Source organism: Peromyscus californicus, unplaced genomic scaffold, assembly GCF_007827085.1.
Source record: "Peromyscus californicus insignis strain IS unplaced genomic scaffold, ASM782708v3 Scaffold_9__1_contigs__length_137607984, whole genome shotgun sequence".
Classification (NCBI taxonomy): Eukaryota; Metazoa; Chordata; class Mammalia; order Rodentia; family Cricetidae; genus Peromyscus; species Peromyscus californicus.
In genome coordinates, this window is record NW_026294617.1 from 112,488,682 (window position 1) to 112,515,924 (window position 27,243).

General features: G+C 42.2%; 1 protein-coding gene across 1 annotated transcript in view; it reads left to right on the forward strand.

Annotated features, from left to right (window-relative positions):
- Nucleotides 1-26,873, forward strand: part of Manba (mannosidase beta) — a 90,078-nt gene extending 63,205 nt beyond the window's left edge. The window contains exons 12-17 of the mRNA XM_052730996.1: nt 1,902-2,120; nt 4,830-4,994; nt 17,868-18,012; nt 20,978-21,120; nt 21,959-22,216; nt 25,631-26,873. Coding sequence (XP_052586956.1) covers nt 1,902-2,120; nt 4,830-4,994; nt 17,868-18,012; nt 20,978-21,120; nt 21,959-22,216; nt 25,631-25,855 — 1,155 coding nt within the window. The 3' untranslated portion in view covers nt 25,856-26,873. The remainder of the gene's footprint in view (nt 1-1,901; nt 2,121-4,829; nt 4,995-17,867; nt 18,013-20,977; nt 21,121-21,958; nt 22,217-25,630) is intronic.
- Nucleotides 26,874-27,243: the final 370 nt, after the last annotated feature.

The following is a 27,243-nucleotide window of genomic DNA, read 5'->3' on the forward strand; positions in this document are numbered from 1 at the left end:
TGCAGTAGAATTTAAGGAGGTGTTTTTAAGATGCATAGGTCTCAATATTGGTGTAGTAGAGGGCCTCTTTTAAGGAAGTCTTTGGAACATCATTTTAATTCAGAATATTTCATTATAATTCTCTAGCATATGAACCTGTACATGGATTATGTATGGATTTCTTGGAAGATAAACTGTCTTTGGGATTCTCCACATGTATTAGTACTTACTGTTGCAGGTTATCACACACTCTAGAGTTCATGCATAGATCCTCAACTGTTTACTGAGTCTGTGGGTTAGATGCTTTTATGGTATGCCACCTCTACAGGTCTGTAACTGAATATGTGTACTTGTATGTGCTGATGTATATTTTGATGTGTATCACATATGAACATCTTGGTCTATTGTATGAGGGTCATGGGAATAAGGCAGTTCTTGTTGCCAGTGGATTCTGAGACCTTCTTCTATGGTAGTTCTCTTTGTGTCACTACTGTGAACTAGGCATGCTGAACAGTATGTGCTAATATACATTGGCCTTTCTTTTGTGCTGAGAGGAAGGTAGTATTTTTTTCAGTGACCATTTCTAAAGATTGTTCTAAAAACTCTAATATTTACTAAGTAATTTAATAATTTGGCCATCTTTACTATTTTGTGTCTGTAATCATAGATTTGATATATTCTGAAGCAATTTGTAAAAGGAATGTATTTTTAAAAACAGTATGTGATAAGTAACATCTACGTATGCCTAATCAGTGATTTTAAGTGTGTATATTTAAAAGATTTATTTATTTTTATTTTATGAGTATTTGCTTGCATGTATACATGTGTGCCATGTGTATGGCTGGTGCCTGTGGAGGGCATTGGATCCCCTGGGACTAGAGTTACAGGTGGTTGTGAGCCACAATGTGGGTATTGGAGAAATGGCTTACCAGTTAAGAGTACTTATTTTTCATATCTGATCAATGCAAGAAATTGATTTTACTGTTTGGGGATTTTTATTTAGCAGTATAGTGATGACGTGCCTACGATTCACAATTCTGTCTATGTAATCTTTGGCAATTTGCTTAATATCCTCTTTTCCACTTATAAAATTGAGTTAGAAAGGGGGACTGACTCTTAGGAGCTCTTATGGTTCTTTGTCTCAAAGTTCACAAATGACTTCATTCTAGGTCCTGATGATGTTTACAGATTTCCTTGAAGATGGATAGCGTTAAATGCTATGCAGTAATTGCTGTTGTTGTTTCCATCAAGTCATAATTATTATGATTAGTTCCTAGTGGTTCATCTTCCTCTAAATGAGCATCTAAGATCATGACCTTGAATTTCCTTCATTTTATAGATAAAACTCCCAAAGCTAAGACCTGCCCCAAACCAGGAAGATTCTGAGTTGAGTTTTAAACCCAAGTACATTTGACTCAATAGCTTTTGTTCTTAACCTGGGTTCCTGAAATGCAGCAATTTTGTTCCTAGAGAAAATTTGTCACAACTGAAGACACTTTAGGTGAAGGGGACTCATGACATCTAGCAGGTGTTATAGGCTAGAGGTGTTATTAAATGTCTCTTGTGACAAGAGACTCCTCCCACTCATGTCCATATCCAATATTAACCCAAATGTCAGGAGTACCAAAGCTGAGAAACTGCATGGCATGCCACACTGCCTGTGGGGTAGGAAAAGAGGCAAACCATGGTTGAAAACACTGGGAAGAGGTGCCACGAGGCATGGTCTCTGGTGCTTGTAAGGGGAGAAGAACAAAGATGAGCAGGGCAGTGTTGACAGGGAGAATGGTGACCACCCTGTTGACGTTCTCTCAGCTCTTTGGCATTTCTAGGAATTTATGATATTTTTTTAAAAAAGAAGTTAATGGTTTATAACTTACCAAATCAACATATTATCCTTAAAATCATTTTATTTCTGTGTCCAGGAAGACAAGACCCGTCCTTTTATTGTGTCCAGCCCCACCAATGGGGTCAAAACCATGGAAGAAGGTGGGATCTCTGAAGACCCTTACAGCAGCCTTTATGGTGACGTACATTTTTATGACTATGTCAGTGACTGCTGGGATTGGAAGATCTTCCCAAAAGCTCGATTTGTATCCGAATATGGCTACCAGTCATGGCCTTCCTTTAGCACACTAGAAAAGGTAAGCCATTCTCAATTTTCCTATGATTTACACCAGTAGACAGTGGGTGCAGAGAGTCAGATGAGAGCAACTTCTTATTTAATTGACAGTTCAGGAAGAGGATGGAAGAAAAGAACTCTTCTTTAACATCTGGGGAGCTAAAATATTAATATTGCCATTTTGACTGGATGACTTTCCAGTATGTTTTTAGTTGTGTGCCTTCAGGAACACTTGAAAGAAGCCCATGGAAGCTTAAGCTTGACTTAAATTAATTGTGCACGAAAAGAACTCTAGTTGATAAAGACATTTATTTATTTATTTACTATAGGCATTTACTCTTGCCGCACGAGTGTGGTGGTCAGAGGACAACTCGTAGGAACTGGTTCTCTTTCTACCATGGGATGTCTGGGTGTCCAACTGTCAGGCTGAGCAGCAAGTGCCTTTCCAGCTGGGCTATCCTGCTGACCCTGAGTTGATACTTTCTATACGGTCTAATCATTTCTAGCTATTCAGAACTGGATACCCAATCATGTTAGAAGAGTTGAACAGAGTAAGCAAGTTCTGATCTGTGTTTTCCAAGTTTTATTTTCTCCCTCCTCCTCCTCCTCCTCCTCCTCCTCCTCCTCCTCCTCCTCCTCCTCCCTCATGTCTGTCTTCTGTCTCTCTTGCTGCTTTTTCTTCCTGTTAATATATCTGGTTTTTAGCATGGATATACACTCTATACCCAAAGATTTGATTTCAGAGTTGTGTGTGTTCTTTTCAAAACACCCTTAACGAGATGCAGTTCTCTTAGTAAAGAATTTGCTTACTTAATATGCACAACTCGGTCGGTCCCCAGTGTACTTGCAAACTTGTACAGCCATCCCCACAGAACATTTCATCACTCAGTGGCACACGCCTTCAATCCCAGCACTCAGGAGGCAGAGGCAGATGGATTTCTGTGAGTCTGAGGGCAGCCTGGTCTACAAAGTGAGTTCAAGGATAGCCAAGGCTACACAGAGTAACTCTGTCTCAAAAAACCAAAAAGAAAGATAGAAAGAGAGAGAGAGAGAGAGAGAGAGAGAGAGAGAGAGAGAGAGAGCTTCTGATCCCCTTAGCAGTCATTCTCTACTCTCTTCTGCCCCTCCCCCCAGCCCTAAGCACCACTCCTCTGTGTCTGTCCATAGGTTTATGTGTTGTTCACAATTAGTGTGATTAGAAGAATACATTTATGGTGTTATGAAACTGGCTCCACTTAACATGTTGCATTAGAAGGTCATTACTCCTTATTGCTGATTATGTTCTATTGGATGTATTTTCCACTTTGCTGACCCACTTGTCTGTGGATGGACAGTTATGCTATTTCCAGCTCTTGGCTATCATGAAGAAAGCTGTTGTGAACATTAGTGTGCCTGGTTCTGAATGAGCGTTTTCAGACCTCCTGGGTGGGACCCTATGAGTGCAGCTGCTGAATCATTAAATGACGCACTTTGAATGCTCAGACTTGTTTTCTGCAGTGACTGCACCGAGAGGTTAGCTTTCCTCCCCGCCTTTTCTGCATCCTTTCCAACACTTTTTTCAATTTAAAAAACATTTTTATGGAAATATAGTTTTATAGAAAATTTGCATTTCTTTGATGACTGATTATTCTAAGTATTTCTTTACATGCGTATTGCAATTTGTATATCTTCCTTTGAGAAATGTATATGCTGTGACCCCCCTTTTTAAAAAATATTTATTTATTATGCATAGTGTTCTGCCTGCAAGTATGACTGCAGGCCAGAAGAGGGCGCCAGATCTCATTACAGGAGGTTGTGAGCCACCATGTAATTGCTGGGAATTGAACTCCGGACCTCTGGAAGAACAGCCAGTGTGCTCTAAACCACTGAGCCATCTCTCCAGCCCCAGCTGTTACGCTTTAATACAGTTCCTCACATTGTGGTGACTCCCAACCATAAAATTACTTTGTTGCTACGCCATAACTGTAATTTTGCTGCTGTTATGAACTGTAATGTAAATATCGATGTTTTCTGATGGTCTTAGTCAACCCCGAGAAAAGGGTCATTCGACCCCCCCAAAGTGGTCACAACTCATAGGTTGAAAACTGTTGGCCTAGGTAGTTCTCAGATAAGAAATATAAACAAATTCTAAAACATTTGCTATTGTAATACCATTATTTGACTTATTTAAAACTATGACATTTTAAACAGAATATCAATTGTAGCCCATTATTCAATTCTAAAAACCTAATAACAAAATTTACCTAAATAAAGGAAACAGCGTTGCAAGATACACACAGTGAAGCCAGTTGGCTGACACTGGCTTTTGTAAGCCCAGCACTTGGGAGGCAGAAGGATCAGCATCATTTCTGCTCAGCATAACCCTAACATGTTAGAGGGTGTAGGTGCTACATGGGGTCCTATCTCAGAAAACCAAAAGTCAACAACAGGAAAAGATAGAAGTAATAAGTGTTTTAACAAACAAAGTTGTGTTTTGCTAGGCAAGGCTTTTAAAAGAAATGCTAAAATGTTACTTTCTAGATGTGAAAGCAGACCATGGTTACCAAATTGGATCCCTCCTTGCTGGTCCTTTACTAGTAATGAGAATGATTTTTTTTTTTAATGTCTGAAATTAATGCCAGAGAACAAACCTTAAGTTCTTTTCTGATGTGTAGAGCACTTTCCAGGTCTGTCAGGAATGTGTACAAAAAGTTTCACTGCTAAGATCTGTAACTCTTATTTTATTCACAAGGTCTCATCTCAGGAGGACTGGTCTTACACTAGCCGCTTTTCCCTTCACCGACAGCATCACGTAAATGGTAACAATGAAATGCTTGAACAGGCTCAACTTCACTTCAGATTCCCCCAAAGGACAGACCCCTTACTCAAATTTAAAGATACTCTCTACCTTACTCAGGTATGTCATTTTCAGTGTGGAGGTGACAGGTTTCTACACTGAACGTATGTGATCATGCAGATTTTGTAGGCTTATGTGGTGGGAAGTGTTCAGGTTTGCATTCTCTTGATAAAAGCTTTTGTTTTCTTCACAATACGGTCACGATACCCCATAAGACCTGCATTTAATTTTTGGCTTTGTTTCTCCTGCAAGAATAGCTTATAAAATTCTAAAACAAATTGTGTATTAAAATGTTTAAGATTAGTATAAACATTCAGCAATGAAGGCGGTAGTAGAATTTCCCCAGGTCAGAGATGGACTCACACATGATATAGTTACTCAGGTTCTGACTGTGCAGTCCGGCAATTCATGTGCAAAAGGATAGAGTTGTCCATGAAGTGTGCTGTATCAAGTGGATAGCTTTATAGGAAATTGAAAGTCCTCCATGTAAACGAATTAATTTACCACTGACCTGAGATTCAAATGTGAGGGTCTGGAGCAGAGCCATGCTTACATGCTCCAGGTCTTGGGTTTGATCCCAGAGACAAAGAAAACAACCTGAACTATGGAAGCAGTACAATAAACTCCTTGGAGAGAACACAAGACAGCATCTTCATGACTTCGAGATGGGTGAAGAGTTCTTAAAGAATGAAAACACTAACCCTGAAAGAAAATGTTGATAAATTTTATTTCACTAAAACTAGTGGCTTTTGAATTTGTTTTTTTTTTAAAGCACTACTAAGAAACGGGAAAGGACAAGCTATAGGTTGAGGAGCAGTGGTTATAATTCATTTATGTGTAGTTGGTCTGGTCTGGGTCTTCTATCACGTCTGTTGCTTACCAAATAAGTCGCGTCTAATTCACACCTGGGTCTACAGTACAACGTTACTCTATCCCCTTGAGTTTTGCCACTCAAATGACCTGAGTGGCAGGAAGACAAAAGGTGCCCTTAAAGAATCAGTTTCTGGCTGTCACCAGCTGCCCAACAACTATGCTAGGAACAGAGGAAAGCACTAGAGGGGCTCTAAGCTAAGGGGTTGGCCAAGACTGAGTTAGCCTCCCGGTACAGGTGGTTAGTGAGATGACCTGCTGGGGCATGCCATGCTGTTTTCTCCAGTCACTCTTGGAAAGTGTTAGCTGTGAACCATAGCTTAAGAGAGCATGTCTGGGTGTGCGGCCATTGGGGACAGTTATAACTAGAGAAGAAAGGAGAATGAGAGGGGACTTTGGGATAGTGGGAGAACTGGAGAGGCAGAAGAACCTACTTGTGACTTAAAGACAAAGCCAGGGGACATTCTCCATGTTTATGAAGAAGCTTGCCGCAAAGCCTTCTCAGTTCAGACTCTTGATAGTTACACAATTTGGCCAACTAATAGTGTCTTGAAAAGTGACGTGGCACATAGCCTGTTCTTCTGACCTTATGGGTGACTAATAAGAACAAACTGGGGGAGTAGAGAGGATGAACCAGAGAAAGAATTAATCTATCTTTCTTCCTTCCTTTATTCCTTCCCTCTCTCCCTTCTTTCCTATCATTTAAACAAATCTAAATGAAAGTTGTATAAAGGTTATTCAGTTCCTAACTCTCCCTAATTGGTGTCTCCTTGTATTTGTCCTGGTCCTTTCTTACCTGGCGAGGCTTGGCTTTCAGTTCTAGGATTTAAATTTTTTTTATTATTTATTTATTATGCAAATTTTGTGTGGTTTTAGCCTGGTGATGACCACCTTGCTGGGGCAGGGGCTCCCAGAGACAGGGAGAGAAGGAGGAGCAGGGAGTGTAGGGAGAAAGGTGGAGGTAAGAGGGCAAAGAGAAAAATAGCAGATTAATTTTGTTGAGATCCCATCTAGTTTAGAATTAGGAAGCATCAAGGCGAGGTGCGAAGCCGAGTGAGTAAGAGGAAGTCCAATTCTGAGCCAAGGCTTAGCTGGCTACTAATGCTAAGTACTCAGACAAACGCATCTCACTAAAACCCACGAGCAGATAATTCCCCGGTGCCTGTCTGCCTTGATCAGAGTCTTCCCTACACTTGGATTTCAACATAAACCATTTCTGCTTGCTTACTCAACACACTCTGTGTGAGAGTTGCCTAACCTGATAATACAAGCAGTGTGTACTCTTTTGTATTGCAGTGGACTGTTTCATCATGGGAACAGAGCACACTGCATGCAGTTTTCCTGTTAAAGGACACTTACGTTGTTTCTAGCTGGAGGCTGTTAGGAGCAACGTTGCTATGAACAGTGTTTTCGATGACTCTTAGTAGACAAGTGTACTTGCTTAGGTATAGAGCTGATTTACAAGGAAACCCAGTATTCAGCTTTGCTAGAAGCTGCTGGAAATTTTCCCAAAGTGGTTAAACAAAGCGACACTTTGTCTAACAGTGTTTTACAGTTCCAGCTGGCTTACTTTACTTCAGCAGCTGCTGGTGTCGGTCCTTAATTGTAGGAATTCTGGTGGGTATGCATCTTAAATGGCTTTAATATTCATTTGCTTGGTTAAAAAAAAAGACATTAGAGAGCTGGAGAGATGGGTCCGTGGTTAAGAGCACTGGCTGCTCTTCTAGAGGAACCACGTTTGATTTCCCAGCGCCCATATGGTGGCTCATAACTCCAGTTCCAGGGAATCTAATGCCCTCTTCTGGCCTCTGTGAGTACCAGGCACACACATGGTACACAGACAAACATGCAGGCAAAGCACCCATACATATCAAATAATTTTTTTTTTTTTTTTGGTTTTTCGAGACAGGGTTTCTCTGTGTAGCTTTGTGCCTTTCTTGGAACTCACTTGGTAGCCCAGGCTGGCCTCGAACTCAGAGATCCGCCTGGCTCTGCCTCCCGAGTGCTGGGATTAAAGGCGTGCGCCACCACCGCCCGGCCATATCAAATAATTTTTTAAAAAAAGAATGTGATTAAGCTCATTTTCATTTATTCGTTAACTAGTTGGGTGGCTTTTATAGTGAAGTGTTTATTAAAGGTTTTTACTTATTTTTGATAGGTTTTCTCTCTTATTTTGTAGAAGTTCTTGACTACAGTTGTCTCTTATCAGATATATGAATAATAGCTAGGAGTATTTCTCAGTGATACAGCACTTTCCTAATATGATCTGGGTTCCATCCCAAGCACCACAGTAAAGTTAGGTGTGTGTGTGTGTGTGTGTGTGTGTGTGTGTGTGTGTGTGTGTGTTTGTCTGTGTTGGTGTGTGTATTGCGTTGAAGAGAATGAAAGAGCAGTTCCTAACATAGCACATGGCATATATTAGAATCCTTTCTAGGCATCATGTGATTTAATAATCAGGCAACTAACACTCTTCTAGGTGTCTACTAAATATCTGATACTTGGTCGCAAAATGTTTTGAACCCTTTCTCATGAAATTCTAACATCTCCAGACATCATGTTGGCCATTTATATTGTAAAGTGGATTTTTGTTTATTTATTTTTTATTTTGGCAATGTTGAGAGAATGAACATGCATGCTAGGCAAGCCCTCTATCACAGATGCAACCATTATTTAATTTTATACCCTAGGAAATAGAGGTTCATAAGAGTAATTTTTTGCTTAAGAACTCAAGTCAATGACTAGAACCAAATTTCAGTTTTTAAATTATTTATGATATTCCACAACCTTACAGTTGAGAAAAGGGAAGTTGTGCAACTATTGAGGTATTTGGTCGACTTATTAATTTCCAGAACCTATTGGAACACTGGAGAAGATGAAGCCAATAACTAGTTCTTTGGAAAGATCAACAAAATGAACAATGTTTAGATAGACTAGTCAAGTGAAGAGTCAAATGACCAAATTAGGAATGGAAGAAGAAATTGTACCATTTGCTTTACAGAAATAGTAATTATTGTAAGGAAAAACTATAAACAACTGTGATAAGTAACATCAAGGAACTTAGAAGAAATGAATGTGTTACTAGTGAGACTGTGAAAACTGACTCAAGAAGAAGTAGAGTATCTGAGTAGATCTGTCACAACTAACCAAGCCAGGTTCATCCCCACCCAATTTATGGTCATTTTAATTTATGATGAGCTTACCTCAATAAAATGTCACTATAACTAAAAGGTTATCTTTATTTTATCCTTTTGGGAATTATTATAAGTGGTATTGTTTATTTGATTGCACTTTAATGTTGTTTGTGGCTGTTTCATAAAAATAAAACTGACATTTTATTTTGATCTTACATACTATGAACTTGAAAAACTGATTTCTTAGTCTAACAGGATTCTCCTTTGTTCTTTAGGGTATCCACATATAAGGTCATACCACGGCAGATAGCAATAGTTTCACGTCCTCTGTGCCCTTCTGGATGTCTGTTTTCATTTACTCACACAAGCGCTCTGGCTGGGATATCCAGTAGAGCACTGACTAGAAGTGTGCCAGATCCAGTTTCCCTCTGTTGCTATGACAAACACTATGACAAACAGCCACTTAGGGGACAAAAGGGTTTGTTTGGTTGACACTTCCAGGCCACCGTATATCATTGAGTGAAGCCAGGGCAGGAATCAAGCAAGAACTTGAGGTAGAACCATGGAGAAATGGTGCTTTCTGGCTCACTCACAGGCTTGGGCTTAGTGAGTGAGCTTTCTTATATAGCATAGAAATACCTGCCTAGGGGTGGTATGACCACAATGGCTTGGGTTCTTCATCAATAAATAATAGAGACAACCCCCACAGACAAGCTCCCACAGGATAATCTGATCTAGACAATTCTTCAGTCGAGGCGTTCCTCTAGATGACTCTATGCTGTGTCAAGTTGACAATTAAGCTAACTAGGGCAGCACTTAACCTATCGAGCATTATAGCTAAGCAACATAACAATATGTTGCAACACATCGATCGGTTGTTTACCCTTCTGACCACATGTGTTTGTAGCTTCATGGGAAGAGTTTATTGTACCATACAGTGTTAGCATCAGAAAAAATAAAAAATAAAAATTCAAAATCAGAGGTTCAGTTTCTACTGAGTGCACATTGCTTTTCATCATTACAAAACTGAGGAATCATAACCCCAACCACTGTTATCTGGAGACGAGCTGTACTTAGGAATATAGTTCAACAAAGAGGCACAAGAGTTGAACATTGAAAACTCCCAAAAAACTGTTGAAAGGAATGAAATAATTAATACAATTCCCAGCGTCTGTAAATCAGAGGACTTAATTGTTAAGATAACAGTACTCTCTGAGTGGATCTACTGATTCAATGTCTGTCAACATTTCTACAACTTTTTTTTTTTTGAGAAATGGGCAGGCAGATTCCATAATACATTTGGAAAATTCAAGATATCCTAAATAGTCAACACAGTTTTGAAAAAGAAGAATAGAATTGGAGAGCTTATACTTCCAATATTAAAACTCACTGTAAAGCTACTGAAGCAAGAGAGTGTGTTACACATTCATTCAGTAGACCAGAAGCCTGGAAATAAATGCGATCTGTATGGTTAATTGAATTTTTAAAATTAAGTTTTTGTTTACTTCCAATTGACATATAAACTTGTATATATTTATAGTATATAACACGATACATACAAGCACTGCAATTGTTAATCTCAATTGTCAACTTTATGAGGTCTAGAATCATCTGGATATGGGCCTCTGGGTGTTTTTTTATGAGGAATTATCTTGATTGGGTTCATCGAGGTGGGAAGCCATGTCTTGTGGGTGGTACTGTTTCCTGGGCTGTTAGGTTGTATAAATGGAGAGAGTGAGGCTGGCACAAACATTTATCATTCTCTGCTTCTTGATGTTGGATGCATGTGACCATCTCTGCCTTAAGCTTCCACTGCCCTAGCACAGTGCACTGTGAACTAGAGCTGTGAGCCAAAGCAAACCCTTTCTCCCTTAATTGGCTTTTGTCACAGCAGAAAGGAAAGTGATTAGGATACACATGGAATGTCAAAACATATGCACTATCTCATGTGTGTATCGTTTTTTGAGCTAACAACACTGGATCTGCTTTCTTAGCATTTTTGAAATATGTGATATAATCTTATTAAGTTTTGATCTTGTTTTCTATGACAGATTTCTCGAATTTATTCTCCTAGCTGAAATGTATCAGCATTTCCTTCTCCCAGCCCCTGGTAGCCATTCTATTCTCTGCTTCCATGGGTCCAACTTTTCAAAACTGTACATGTAGGTGATTCTAAGCATTATTTTTCTTTCTGCTGTTGGCTTCCATTCTAGTTAAGTTTCTATTGCTATGATAAAACTTCGGCCGGGCTGTGGTGGCGCACGCCTTTAATCCCAGCACTCGGGAGGCAGAGCCACGCGGATCTCTGTGAGTTCGAGGCCAGCCTGGTCTACAGAGTGAGTTCCAGGAAAGGCACAAAGCTATACAGAGAAACCCTGTCTTGGAAAAACAAAAACAAACAAACAAACAAAAAACACTTCGAGATCAAAAGCAACTTGAGGAGGACAGGGTGGATTTGCCTTTTACATACCAGTCCAGTCCACCCTGAAGGGAAGTCAGGGTAGGAACCCAGAGGCAAGAACGGAAGCAGAGGTCATGGAGAAACACTGCTTGCTGGCTTGCTCCCTATAGCTTGCTCAGCCTGTTTTTAAATACAATGCAGGACCACCTGCCTAGGGATAGCACCACCCACAAGTGAACTGGGCCTTCCTACATCAATTACTAATCAAGAACATGACCCCAAAACGTGTCTACAGTCCAATCTAATGGAGGTAATCCCTCAATTGAGATTCCCTCTTACCAGATATGTCTAGGTTTGTGTCAAGTTGACAAAAACTAACCAACACAGCTTGTTTACCTTAACACAACATCCCCAGGTTAACTAACATTGTCACAAACAATACACTTTTCTTTTTTCCATTGTATACATACCCTACATTTTCTTTACCTATTTGTTTGTTGACAACACACCTAGGCTGATTCTGTATTTTGGCTGTTAAGAATAATACAACACAGAACATGAAATGTAGGTATCTTTTTGATAAACTAATATCATTTCTTTGTCATCTAAACTTACTAGTGTATCTGTTGGACTGTAATGAAGCCCGATTTTAAAATTTTTGAGGACCCTCTATAGTGTGTTTTAGTTTCCATTCCTAAGACAATGATATGGTAGGAAGGACAGAATTTTCAACAGATGGTTCTGGAACAGAACCATGCAAAAGAGTGAATGTAGACTCCTACTTCACACCATGTAAGATTAACCAAGATGAATCAAAGGTTTAAACAGAAGAGGCAAGGATAGCGAAGAGGATGTACATCCTACAGGGCAAATGTGACGTGCTAAAGCATGCCTCTTCCAGCTACTCTGCTTGGATATGCGTTACCAAGATCCTGAGCGCTACCTTCCTTAGACCCTGACTGATTCTAATTTCCAGGGTCTCCACTGGAGCTCCAGCTTCACTCTCTCAGTTCCAAGTGTGACCCTCCCAGGGCTTCTTCCAGGGACTCTGGCCTCCCAACAGCGTGGCTGGTCTCCCCCAGGTTTCCTCTGAAACCTTCACTGGCAGCCTCTATGACCCTGCAACTCTTGCATGATGCCTGCCTGCCAAACTAGCGTCACATGGGAGGTGACAAGGTCTGCTGCTGGCATGAGTTCATCTTGGACCACTAGAGTCACAGGTGTCGTGGTTTCTGAATGCCCTACTGCCCTAGGCAGCCATGAGTAAGCAGAGCACCCCGTGAGTCCCTTCTCAGAAGACTCTTCCCTTGAAAGTCTTTGAACAAAGCTTGTACTTGTACATCACTGAGCCTGCAATGGGTGGGACCTCTTCCGTATTGTGCCAGTAGAGTGCTCTTGGCTTGTTTTCCTCTCCTTGTACAGCTTTGACTGAAAGATTATGCATATTCCTTTTCTGGTCAAGTTTCAGTTATTTTAAAACCTTTACTTCTCTGCTCCTCCATGTTCTGGCTCTGTACATCTGGCCTACGCGGTGAGTGATGCCTTTGTCATGATCTAAATGGTATGCTGCCCTCTGCTCGATAAGCTAAGACCTCTCCCACGAAGTCTCAGGTATAGGCAATTTGCATCCAAATTCTTTGCCACAGCACTGCTAATTCCTAACGGAACTCTTATTTCTCACTGAAACCTCCTCAGTTTGGCCTTTACTTTCCATGTTCCTATCAGCATTTTGATTTCTGGGTGTTGGTTAAGCGGCGGCGCTCGTGGCTGGTTGCAGCCTGGGGTGGCCAGGCTGACAGAAGAGAGTGCTGGATGCTGGGGTGGCGGAAGAATCATGAGCCATGGTTACCTTTTTAGAGCTTCATTAGGAGGCACACCCGCTTTTTAGGCTGGGACGCTGTTGCAGGCTGGTGACGTAATAAGGACCTAATCCTTACACTGAGTCCCTAACAGAATTTTCCATTAAACTCTGCTTACTGCTTACTAGGTTTATCCCCCAGCCTATTCCCCTAAACTTTCCCGAACTCTTTCTGCAAACGAGTCTGCAGCTCAATAGTTCCCCATAGCATCTCTGCTGTAGCAGTGATTACCCGCTTCTTGGTGCCATCTTTCTTTCTTTCTTTCTTTCTTTCTTTCTTTCTTTCTTTCTTTCTTTCTTTCTTTCTTTCTTTCTTTCTTTCTTTCTTTCTTTCTTTCTTTCTTTCTTTCTTTCTTTCTTTCTTTCTTTCCTTCCTTCCTTCCTTCCTTCCTTCCTTCCTTCCTTCCCTCCCTCCCTCCCTCTCTCTCTCTCTCTTTCCTTCCTTCCTTCCTTCCTTTCTCTCTCTCTCTCTCTCTCTCTCTCTCTCTCTCTCTCTCTCTCTCTCTTTCTTTCTTTTTTGCATTAGTTTTCCATCACAAGCCAGCATCTAGGACAAAAACCTTAGGAAGAGAAAAGGGTTCTTTCAGTTTGAAGTTTTAAAGGTTTCAGTCTATGACTGTTTGGGCCTATTGCTCTGGGCCTGTGGTAGCCCTTCATGGCAGGCACTCACCAAGTTAAAGTGCTTACCCTAAGACCAGGAAGTGAAAGTTAGGGTGTTCCACAGTCCTCTTTGAGGGAATACCCTCTAATGATACTAAGACCTCTATTAATCTTTATGTCTTAAAATTTCTAACAGTTGTCTAGTATCAAGTTGGGGGACCAAACCTTTAAACACATAAGTTGTTTATCTAAGCCGCACAGTGATTCTTAAATGTTATTCCTAACTGGCGAAAACTGGTTTGGGTAAAGTCAGATTCATGTTATTGGCTTGGCACTATCTGAATTTAGGACGTGCTACCCTATGCTAGAGCCTGAAGTGCTCAAAAGTCTTAGTCATCCTCTTCCATGTTGATTTCATGTATGATGGGCTTCTAGGCAGAGACTGGTGTAGTTTCTTTTCAGAAAGCAAGGCTAAAAGATCTACCAACCAGGGGGTGGAGAAGTGGCTCAGCAGTTAAGAGCACTTGTTGCTCTTGCAGAGGACCTGGGTTTGATTGCCAGCACCCACATGGTGGTTCACAACCATCTGTAACTCCAGTTCCAGGAGATCTGCTACCCTCTCTGACTTCTACAGGCATCAAGCATGCAGGAGGCGCATGCGCATACATGCAAGCAAAACACTCACACACAGAATAAAATGAATAAACCTAATAAAAATTAAAAAATAAAGATTTTTGAATTGTAACATATGCTAATGAGATTGAAAAGTGTTTAGAGTCAGGTGAACAATTTGGACCTCGTTAGATTTTTTTTTTCTTCTGCCTGAAAAATAAAAACTGATTTCTCCTACATAAAAGGAAAAGGCATGTTAGGTCCATCAAAGCTGTAAGGAAAAACACCTAGCTGTGACTCGTTTTGTAGTCAATCAAGCATAAGTCACTCCTTTTCAGTATTTCATAGCTTTGTCCGGAAAGTTTTGTCTCCGCCTGAAATAGGTGATTTCTCTACTCACCTTGGCATGTGGCGGTGCCTGGGATTACGCATCATCCTGGTGTTTGCCTTTCTCTTAATCACCTTAATTTATAAATCTAGATCTAAGGAGTGTAGCTTCTACCCCAGCTGCCTCGAATGGTCCACTTCTTCCACACTGGAACTCATGAATTGAGGCTGACTCTGGTCTCCAGCTATTCTCAGAGTGTCCCATGCTTCTTAACCTCGTTGGTATGTGAGGAATGGTCGATCCAGCCTTTGGGGATACTTTGGGTCCTGGGTGTTTGGGATCTTGAGTTGTTTCTCAGAGGCATAATGGAGACTTCCTGTACCGCTGGTGAACCCTTCATACATAGTCCCTGAAGCAATGAGTGATTCACGAATCTCAGGGTGAGAAGAGATTTCTAGTCAGTCAGAGCATTGGATGTGTGAGCTACATTGGCAGGGGCATTAATTGGTATTGTCCCCACAGATCACATGTGGCGAGGTTGTAAAGGCATTATTTGGAGATTCAGTGATTTAAGTAGATTTAGATATTATTAGGAAATCTTGAAACCAAATGGGTTACTTTCTATGCTGATGAAAGGTTAAATCTTTTTATTTTGTGTGTGTTCATGTGTGTGTGGTATGCATGTATGTATGTGTGTTCCTGTGTATGTGGGTGTATGTGTGTGCGTGACTGAAGTTGACATTGTGTTTTCCTCCATTGCTGTCTACTTTATCGACACAGGTCTCTTGCTAAACCCATAGCTTACCAGCTTCAGCTGGCTTTGGAGATCCCCCGTTTCTGTTCCCCAGTGCTAGGATTACCGGCAGCTGACACACCTTCCCGCCTTGACCTGGGCACCAGGGATCCGACCTTCAGTCCTCACGTTTGCATGGCACATGCTTTCTCCGCTGGGCCATCTCCCTATCCCTGAGGCATCAGCTGAGCGTAGACAGATATTTAGTGCAGACCCCAGACCCGACACGCCCTCCCCATCTATCTCCACTAAGATTGCACTTCTTGGCTGCATCTCTTCACAGAAATTGCTCTACTAAGTTGATTTGGTACAGTAACTCAATACACATGCAGATGCTTACTCCAGGGACCCAGATTCTCTCTGCATAGGTATCAAGCTCTCAAAGCAGATAAATCCTGCTCTGTTTAGTTCAGACAAGAATGTTTTTTTTGTTTTTTGGGGTTTTTTTGTTTTGTTTTGTTTTTGTTTTTGTTTTTAACAAGGAACTTGGCTAGAGATCCTGAGTCGAATTGCAGATTAGCTTGACTGACAGAAAAATCCTTTGGTCTATTGTTTTATTTCACCCCCTCTGAGATATATTTAGACTAACACATTCCAAGTGTCCACTGGCCATTCTGAGCTGTCACCAGGCTGCTTGCTGCAGAGATTTTTTTTTTTTTAAACTGTCCTGTGGCATACTTCTGGCTGTCATTGCTGTGGTCTCAGCAAGCTGGCTCAGAATGAGATGGCTGTGTCTTCAGCAGCTCAACAAACAGCTTTAATAGAAGCTTCACCAACTCTGTGGGTGTCTCCCTAGATCCTTCTAGCCTGCCCTTGCCCCTTCTCTGCTCAGAAATCCTAGTGGCATTTTGGAAGTGTAAGATGGCTGCATTCCTCTTTCGCCTGGTAGCATCCCAGGACTTCAGTAGCTTTTAGGATACATGCTTTCCATGGCTTCTCTAGTCAGGATTTGAATTTCTACCAGGTTCTCCCACTGCCCCAGGCCTTCTCTGATCAGACCACCTTAGCCTGCCTTCTGTTCTCAGCCAGTCCACACACAGGCATGCACATGCACACACACACACACACACACACACACACACACACACACACACACACACACAGACATTGTTCTCTCTAGCTGGAAGGTTCTGCTTTATTCTCTTAAGACAGCCCTTATTTTTCTACTAAGCCCATTTGCTGTACCACAGAGGCTCATCTCATTGGCCTATCTTCTATGCAAGGCAGGAAATGCCACGAGGGTAGGATATATCCTCTTTTTTGCTTGGATAAGAGGTTTAAAACATCACGAACATATAATGTGTACCATCAATACTCACTATTTATTGGATGGCCGTGACTTCACCCTTCCGGAAATGTGTGTCTGACTCACGCGAGCAGTAACCTCATTGTTCCTTCCTCCCCATCCAGCCTACCACTGTCTAAAAGGTCTTTCTTCATCTGAGAGTTGTTGTTTATAGAAGTGATCTGCACTTAGTTTTCTAGTGTCTAGGAATGTTTCTTTTTCCCTTTCTGGGGTTACACCTTGTTCTAAGGCCTCCCTGTTCTCTGAGTGAAATCTTGCTCTGACCATCTCTCCAGGCTCTCTGGCCACCCATGAGCCCCTCCTGAGCAGAACTCCAGCTAAGGCCACAGGTACAGTGTCAGTAAGAGCAGCAATACGCAGGAGCGACTTTCCAGAGATGATGGCGGGAACTAAGGGCCTGCCTCTTGAACAAGAACTAGCTGCTCTTTATTGGTATAATACCATCTGTCCCGCTCTCATGAAGAAGTGAGAATCATAAGAAATTGTAGGTTAATTATCAAAAGCCATGATGTGAAAAGTTAGTGTAATTAGAAAACAGAGATTGGATAATTTACTCGTAACAACAATGTTGTTTTTCTTACAGTTTTTTTTCTAAAAAAAATTTTCTTTTCTTTTTAAAGCTATGAATGTATTTGTAAAATCTGCTGTTGCAAAACAACCTGATGTTTGGCCATATACAGGATTTGTTCTGGAATAATAGCTTTTGTTTTCTGTCATTGCCTGCATCATTACTGGCTTTTATACCATCCCATTTCCTTTGTCACCTGCTGTTATAACAAACAAACAAACAAACAAACAAGCCCCTTCCTCCAACCCACTGTTGTAGACAACAGTTTCTCTCATGCCTAGATTTCTCTCTAGCTCTAGATTTAATAAAAATAACCTATCCCCACTGCTAGTCCAACTCTAGTTTATCCAATTTACTCTAAAAAATGAGCAAGAAAACAAACAAACCACCTCAAACCTGTAATTTCTGAAATCTAGACAGCCTCCATCAAACAATAACACCTATGTGTGAACACCTCTCGCATCAGGTGATGCAGGCCCAGTGTGTCAAAACAGAAACTGAATTCTACATGCGCAGCCGCAGCGAGATAGTGGATGGAAAAGGCCACACCATGGGGGCTCTTTATTGGCAGCTGAATGATATCTGGCAGGCTCCTTCCTGGGCCTCTCTTGGTAAGTGTTTCTTTGTGTGAGAGAAATCAATGCCTGTGTGGAGAGGGACTGGGAAAGCACAGAGCCTGAAGAATCAGATTACCCCAAGGAGAGCTGGGCCAAAGAGGCTATTCCCTGAACCTTCTATGAACTCCTCACCCAGCTGCCCCTACGAGTCTTTCCATGAGCCCTGCTATGCTGGCCAAGGCAGCCTGGTGAGGCGTGTGTTCAGGTACAGAGATCCCAGGTGTGATGTGAGGTGGAGTGGTGTCTGTGTGCGTCTGCATGTGAGCTGGTGAGTGTGTGAGTGTGTGAGTGTGTTTTTTTCATTGAACCTAGAGCTCTTGAGCTCATGGATTCAGCGAGGCTGGTCAGCCAGCAAGTCCTGAGGAACCCCAGTCGCTGCCTTCCCAGTGCCGGGTATGCTGGTGTGCCCAGGCTTTTACGTGGGTGCTGAGCATCTGAACTTGCATGGCAAGCAATTTACCAACGGAGCCATCTCCCCAGTCCCCATTGCATTGCATTTAACTTATTTAAGAGGGTTGATCTTGTTCTGTGTGGGAGAATTCTGCCAAGCAGAAGATTGGTTCATGTATATGTCAAAGTGTCCTTATTCGCTGACTCTGACTTAAGTCTATAAAATCCCCGTTATAGGCTCTGTTTGTGTTTTGGAAAAGGTAGTGGGTCAGAAATGCAAGTCGGAAAGGTTGCCAGCTGAACCATTTCAACTAGCAATGGTTATGTGACCGGAATGGAGTTTGTGTCTTCATCTATTTTTGTACCTTTAAAAACTGAAGGAGTCATAATGGGTCTCTGACCTCCAGAAGAGGAAACAATGGGATGCTGTGAGGTGAAAGAGTGATGTATGTGGCCATCTTGCAGTCTCCCCACTCTGGTGGTGGTCATACATGAGACTGTAGTTATCCCAGGAGCCATCTCCCACTCGCAGAAAACTTGCCCAGGAGAAACCCATGGGACTGGCCTCTCCATACTCCGCTGCTCCCACCAACTGCTGTTTTCAGAAAGCGGGAACCATTGGGAATAAAATGTTAAGACTTGGAATTTTGCAAACCTTGGAAGACTTTGGTTTTTATCTTTCTTCTGCCTCCACAGCTTGCACGGCACATTGCGTTAGCATCCTCCCGGTCTCTGTCTCTCCTGTGGAGACGGCTGTGGGCCAATGTGCTCCAGGCTCTGTCCTAGGTGCCCTACAGCACAGCATCCCTGGAGTGCTGTGATCTGGTTTTAAGTAAGAAAGCAGCCCGTGGAGGTTAGGCAGCAAGCTCAATGTCCTGTGGCCCAGAAAGCATCGGAGACTGACTGAATCACTCCAGTTTTGTTTAAGTACAGCCTATTAATCAGTCCACTGTCTTTGATTTATTGCTTTGAAGTGGCTTAGTCACCAAATTGCTTTATAATTGACAAGAAAAAATGGACAATCTGGATGTTTTTCTAAAAATTGTGCAGCTGGAAAAATTGTTATCTGTTTAGTTAATTAAAATCTTTACATCATTTCTCCCTCCTCCAAATAGTAGCTAACAATATTTTCTAGAAAGTTCACTCCCTATTTTAGCAAAATTAAAATTTACTTTATACATCAACTTCCTTGAGAAGGTTTTTCCCACCTTATTCTCTTTGTCTTCCAGCCTCCAGAAATGTTTCTTTATCAGGGAGAATCTTCATTCTCCAACAGATATTGAGAGAGAAAGATAATAAAAGATTGAGTGTGGAGCTGTGGTGGTTTGAATGAGAAGTGTCTCCTGTTAGCAGCACTGTGTGGGGAGGTTACAGAACCTTTAGGAGGAGTAACCTTGATAGGGGAAGTATGTCATTGGAGGTGGGGCTTACAGGGTTTATAGCCTTGTCCCACTTCCTGCTTCTTCTCTCTGCTTCCTGTGTGTAGCTAAAATGTGACCAGTCAGCTCCTGCCACCATGACATGCCATTCCTGCACTCTAGACTCTCTTTCTGGAACCTTAAGCCAAAACAAAACCTTCCTTTTGTAAGTTGCTTTTGGTCGTGGTATTTTTAACAACAATTCAAATATAATCAGTACAGGAGGTTTAGCCTGCTGGACATCTGAATGCGGCATGGAATTCTACAAAGGCTTGACAATTTTGCATTGTATTTGAGGAGGTATTATTAATTGCCATGGATCTGGGTGTTTAGTCTGACTCTGAAAGCCATTTTTGTATAGTGGCTGTTTTGCTTTGCTTAGGAGATTTTGTACCTGTGGGAAAGGAGACCAGTCTAGATATTTCTTATGAATGAAAATTAGCAACAAGCATCCACTCCTGGTGCTGATGATTTTTCTCCTTTATGTGTGTGTAGTAAAAAAGAACAATGGTAGCCAGCACACTGGTGTACCTTGTAATTCCAATGTGCAGGAGGCTAAAAGTTGGAAGATCCAGGGTTTAAGTCTAGCCTGGATCTTGTATTAAACAAGACACACAAACAAGGAATCAGAAGAGCATTGATGTACTGAACTTCTGGAAGCAAGATTACCTCTGAGAAAGAGCTATCTTGAGGTAAAAATCTAGGCTCGAGATACTGCCCCCAGCATGTTCCATTCAAGTACTTCCCTCTTTCTTCCTGTGGGAAATAAGTAGTTACTACCTGCCTTCATCTTTCTAATGTTGTGAGGCTGATGTCAAACAGTCTCCAGAATTGTTGTGCAGAGCACCCAGCACACCTGAGTCCCCCCTAATACAGACTCCCTCACATGTGTGCTTCACAAAGTTCTGACAAGCCGGGCGGTGGTGGCGCACGCCTTTGATCCCAGCACTCGGGAGGCAGAGGCAGGCAGAAATTTTGTGAGTTCGAGGCCAGCCTGGTCTACAGAGTGAATTCCAGGACAGGCATCAAAGCTACACAGAGAAGCCCTGTACCGGAAAAAAAAAAAAAAAAGTTCTGGCCAGCCATGCTGGCTACGCACACGGAGCCTGGCCTGACCGCTCGCTCCCGGTGCCTCTCTTGACTATTTTCAGAGTATGGAGGAAAATGGAAAATGCTGCATTACTTTGCTCGGCGATTCTTTGCTCCGCTGCTGCCGGTCGGTTTTGAAGATAAAGGAGTGTTTTATGTCTACGGTGTGTCAGATCTTCACAGAGACTACAACACACAGCTCACCGTGAGTTACTTGGAGTGTGTGTGTGTGTGTGTGTGTGTGTGTGTCTAAGGCTGAGGGGGACTTTTAGATGCCTTCTTTAATTGTTTGGAATTCTCTTGGGGCCATATCAGAATGCTTCTAGTGTTTGTAGCATAAGCCGGGCTGTGTAGGCATACAGTGTTCAGGCTAACATCTGCTATGTATTACATAACCTGAGCAAAGCTGTTATCGTCTTGGGGATTCAGTTCCTTCAACTGTCAGATAATACTAGTCTGTCTCCTTTAGATGACCCAAAAAAAAAAAAAAATGAATAGAAGAATTACATGAGGAACTGTGTAAACTTCAAAGTGCTAAGTAAATGTAAGATTATAACTGTGAGAAGCTGGTACCAGTCCAAATTTCACAAAAGAAGTAGTGTAAAGGGTGTGGTAAGGCTGCAATCAGTAAAACTATCTGAAATAGGTATATAGAAAAATAAACCGTGTCTTAAGTTCAAGTAAGAAGAAAGACTTAGAGACCCATGGAGGTCTACAGTTTAGATGATGCCGCTAACTCTAGAAATAGGCCCTGGCTGTAGAAAGCCAGCCATGGGCTTCCTGGGTCCTGGGCTGACAATGGGCTGTTACCATTTTCAGTTCTCATGACAGGCAGTAGAGTTTTCAATGGAGTGCTCCTCATGACGAAATGGATTCTGGGAAGCGGAGTAATTAATGACATGGCTAGAGCTTAAGGGCTGGGATGAGAACTCAGGGTTTACAGTCAACCAGTTCTGCTGCTCTGCTCTTGGGCCAATATTACTCTCTAATTAGACAAACAAAGCCGTAAGCGAGAATGTCCGTTGTCATTCTTTCGTCCCTAGGTGAGGCTCTACAGCTGGAGATCCCTGGAGCCTTTGTGCTCTCTTGTGACTTCACCTACTGTGATTAGAGCTGGGAAGGCTGTGGTTCTCTACAAGAAGCCGGTGCTGGAACTGCTGAAGAGATGTTGGGGTTGTACGAGGGAAACCTGTGTGATTTCCTTCCACCTCTCAACTGACAGTGACCTCTTCAGCCCAACCAACTATCATTTCCTGTCCTCCCTGAAGGATGCCAAAGGGCTGGTCAGGGCCAACATCACTGTAAGTCTGGGGTTCTAGTGGCTGATGGGGTGTTCCTTCTCTGGGGCCAGCAAGCTGTGTCCTGGTCATCTCCCACTTCCCTCTTAGTGCTCGTAACCTGAGCCCTGAGGATGGCTCCTCTCCTCCTGCTGGATGCTAAGACTAAGTAATCTTTATTTCTGCTTCAGGATTTGTGTGTAATCGGTTTCTGCCACCTGTGCTTTCCTGTCACCTTCCCCTGATGAGGCCGGTATGGTGGAGTGAGGTGGCATAAACCACCTACACAGATTGCATCTCCACTGGGTTCCAGGCTGTGCTCTAGGGGTGCTGCTGCTTAAGCTCTGGCTTCCCCAGCTTCTCTGAAGTGCTGTGATCTTGTTTTGCCAGTAAGAAAGCAGTCCACCGAGGGCTGGGCAGCAGGCTCCATGTTCTGTGGCCCAGGAAGCCTTGGGGTGGGCCGAGTCACTCCAGTTTTGACTCTTTAAGTTTATTAATCACTTTGCTGCCTTTGAGTCACAGCTTCAAAGTCACTTAATCCCTGAATCTCTTTATAATTGGCAAAGGGGAAAAAAAAAGGATAATCAGGATATGTTTTTCTCAAAATGATGCAACTGGTAAACTTGGCACCTGTCTAGCTGATTGAATACCTTTCCTTCCTCATTTTTTTTTTTTTAAAAAAAGAGAGATGTATTTATTATGTGTACAGTGTTCTGCCCAAAAGAGGGCACCAGATCTCATTATAGATGGTTGTGAGCCATCATGTGGTTGCTGGGAATTGAACTCAGGACCTCTGGAAGAGAAGCCAGTGCTCTTAACCTCTGAGCCATCTCTCCAGCCCTCCTTCCTCTTCTTCCTCCATGTAAAACCTGACAGTACTTTTCTAGAAAGTTTCCGTCTCTATTTCAGTCAAATTTAAATTTGTTACACAGTTTACTTGATTGAGATTTTTTAAAATTGGCTTGAGAAATGATAATATAAAAACACCTAATTTTTTTTCAAAAGAAGTTGAAACAAACATACCTTCTTTCCAAATTAATAGTGACATATTCACGCAACCAAGTCTAAGTGCTCGGGAAACACTGAGGTAGAATGGAGATAAGAAGGTTGGCATATGCTTATGTCATTTTTTTTTTTTAAACAGCAAAGCAGAGAAATGACCTGTGGCGGTTTAATGAGAACATTAAAGCTTGCCTGTTGGAACTTTTGGTTCCCTGGTGGTGAATCTATTTGGGGAGGTTTCAGAGGCGCAGCCTTCTCGGAGGAAGCGTGTCACTGGAGGCGGGCTTTGAGACTTTAAAGCCTCAGGACACTTCCAGTTTGTTCTCCACGCTTTGTGCCTCTGCTTCTGTTTCTGCTGCTGTGTTGGCTGCTTGCTGGCAGGCCTCTGCTCTGCCCTCATGGAATCTTAACACTCTCCTGTATGTTATTTTGGGCATAGTGTTTTATCACAGACACAGAAGAGCCTTCAAGGTGCCACCATAGCAAAGACAACTGAATAACGCACCCATTCACACTCTATCAACTTAGGACTTGGAAATCAATTTGGTTTGTTGTTGTTGGGGAGATGGCTCAGTTGATAAGGTGCCAGCAAGCATGAGGACCTGAGCTTGATCCCCAGAAACCAAGTCGAAAGCCAGTTGTGGCAGCTTGTTCCTGTAATCCCAGCACTGGAGAGGCAGAGACAGGGAAGACTCCTGGGGCTTGCTTGCCAGCCAGCCTAGCTGAATTGGAGAGCTCTAGCCTTGGTGAAAGACCTTGTTGCTGTGTGTGGAGGCCCACAAAGGTTTCCTAGTGAGATTTGAGTTTGTTTTACCCAGCAGAGCTGCATTAGAGGATTGCTTGACCCTGTGCATAGTTTCTAGGTGATTGGAAGGGTCTACACTTGGCTGAGCTAGGGGGAGGTCTTTTGCTTCATCTCTTGGCATTCCTATATATAGCCCTTTAGAAGAGACAGAATGGGTTGGTGGATGAGGATCCAGGCCCTCCCAAGGCTATCCTGTGTTTCTATCTGTTTCTCTTCCCTCTATCCTTCTATCTAAATCTCTTATCCCTCACTCCTCAAGAGTACCCTGAGGTAAAATGTGGGAGCTGGTCTCCCAGCTGGCCCCCCACAGTTATGGAATAATCTTTTTGTACACTGTGAAGATGTGTCATTTTGATTGGTTTAATAATAGCTGAATGGCCAATAGCTAGGCACGATTTTCAGGCACACAGGATGCTGGGAAGAAGAAGAAGAAGAAGGGGGTCTCCAGCCTGGAGAGGAAGCAGCATGGGCAGTACAGAGTAACGGTAATTAAGCCATGAGACAAAAAGTAGATTGATAAAAATGGGTTAATTTAAGTTGTAAGAGCTAGTTAGTAACAAGCCTAAGCTATCGGCCAACCTTTTATAATTAATAATAAGTCTCCATGCCATTATTGTTGAGCTAGCAGTCCTCACCAAAAAGTCTGAATATACCCTGTCTCAAAAAAATAAAGTGGATAGGCAATTTAGAAGGGTACTTGACCTTTATCTGTGACCTCAGTGTGCTCAGCTGTGTGTGTGTGTGTGTGCATACATACATGAACACATGCATGCATATACACACACACCTAAAAGACTTAATTTAAAAAGAAATTATTTGTTTATTCTTGCTTAGCTAAGCTTTGGTTACTTCATGATAATTGGGGTAAAACAGCAGAAGGGCTTCTTGTTCTATTTCGTTAGTGTATCAGTGAGACTTGTTCTTCTAATAATGTTGATTAGTTGTTTTTGTCAGGGGTACTTATTGTATGTATCTCTGTGAACCGGGAGTTCGAGCTCAATCCCCAGCTCTGCTGTAAGGTGTACAGAGTTGTGACATTTTTCTTCAAAGCAGGCATCAGAGAGAGCTTGGCCCTGGTGCCTCTTTTCACCTTGGCCTTGCAGCAATAGTAGCCAGTGCCTCCTGACCTGGGTAAGTGGGGTAAGCCATTGATCAGCCTGCCTGTGTCTACATTGGGGTTTCCATTGGAAGAGAAGGTGCCATGATTTGGGAATAAGATATAACTTCATACCTGAGTCTAGAAGCTCTGTGGCTAAGGTCTGCCGCTAGGTCCAGTTCTAGTCCTTTAAAAGTCACTGAAGCCACCAAAATGCTGAACACCTCTTTCTTGGTGTTCTAATGAAGGTTTGTAAGGATATAACGCTTTCAGCTTCTCTAGAGATATTTTCCTTCAAAATTGGCATTTATGCATTTCCTTGGCTCGAGACGACAATTTGGTAATTTTCCACAGACCTAAATCATTTCCCAGATGTTGTCAAGTGTCATAAGCTGCACAGAATATATGACTTTGCAGTTCAGACCAAGGGCTGGAAATGCAGGTTTTATTGGGCCCACATAAATGTCTGCAGACATAAATGTAGGCTGCAGTTCTTTCTTGCCCTTCACCGCCCTTATCTTTTTTATTTTTTCAGGTTGACATCTCTCAGAAGGGTGATTTGTTTGTGTTTGACCTGAAAACTTCTGCCATCGCTCCCTTTGTTTGGTTGGATGTAGGAAGCATCCCAGGGAGATTTAGTGACAATGGCTTCCTCATGATTGAGAAGATGCGTTCTGTACTGTTTTACCCTTGGAAGCTCACTAGCAAGAGTGAGCTGCAGCAGGCTTTCAGTGTGACCTCCCTGGCAGATATCTACTGAAGAGACATGGACGGTATTTCAGTGGACACTGGGAATGAGGCCTTTCTAAAGCGTGGCTGGAAAGAAGGGCCGCCAGAGCTAAAGAAGCCACGGCACATCTGCTAGCTGGTGTGCACTGACTGTTCACTCTTCCAGTTTGTACAGTGAATACTTTCAAAGATGGCTCATCACCCAGGTGGTGCCCTTAGACAAGGTCATGCCCAGATGTTCTTGAATCTCCCAGGATTGTGTTTTTAGGACTTTGTTCCACAGCTAAAACACAATGAAGAAGAGTTAGATAACTCGATGATCTTTTGGGGAACCACTAGATTGTGACCTGACAGTATGCATGGAACTAAATGTGGAGGTAATGTAGGCCTTTTAGAACAGTGTAAAATTCTACCCACTGAAGACAGAGTGTGAAGTTATTATTGCCAGAGGAAATGGGAGCTCAGTACAATAGAGATTACAATAGTTACAAGAGAAACTGTTAGATGGCAGCCATATTGATTGTTGTTGGTAGACAGTGGAGGGGCTTGAAGGTTGTCATTTGGTTACCATCTTGAGGTAGGATTCCTTTTTTCGTATAGTTCATTATTAAAAGACCAAGAGAGTGATCTTTCTTTGAAGAGCAGTATAGACTGGTTGTGCTGGTACCTTCCTGTAGTCCTAGCACTCTGGAAGCAGAGGCAGGAGAATCACAAGTTCAAGGCTGGCCCTGATTACACTGTAGAATTTTTCCCCTGTATTGGCTCTAAGCTTTCATGTGACCATTAGGCTAACACTGATTCTGGTGAGCTTTCTAATCAAAAGATATGAGCTACATTTAAACTCATCTACTCTGGTGTGGAAGTAGCAAAAAATGTTGATAGGTAGCTAATTTGGGTACAGGTTTGCAGACTTTTTTGTACTACTTTTGTACTTTCTATATGTTTAAAATTATATAAAAAGCCATAGTTTATACAAATTGATTGACAACTTGATAGTTCATCTGCACTCTGTTTCACCATTTAATAAACATTCCATTGTGTGCAAGGCTGCACTGACCATTCATTTCTGCTTGATAAATGAGAGAATTTGAAGAATATAAACCAAGATTACTGGAAAGTGTTCATAATTCCTTAGTGGAATGGACAGGTGATGAGTGTTTTTATTGCTATCTGAGACTCATTAAGTAATAGTTTTGTTTTTAAAACTGAAGAGCACTAGACTGAAGATCCCCGAAAAGAAGATAAATACTACAGGTTGTTTAGCGCTTTTCTTCAATACCCAAGGGTTTCCTCATTTTACAGACACACAAAAACACACACAGTCTCTCTCTCTCTCTCTCTCTCTCTCTCTCTCTCTCTCTCTCTCTCTCTCTCTCTCTCTCTCACACACACACACACACACACACACACACACACGTG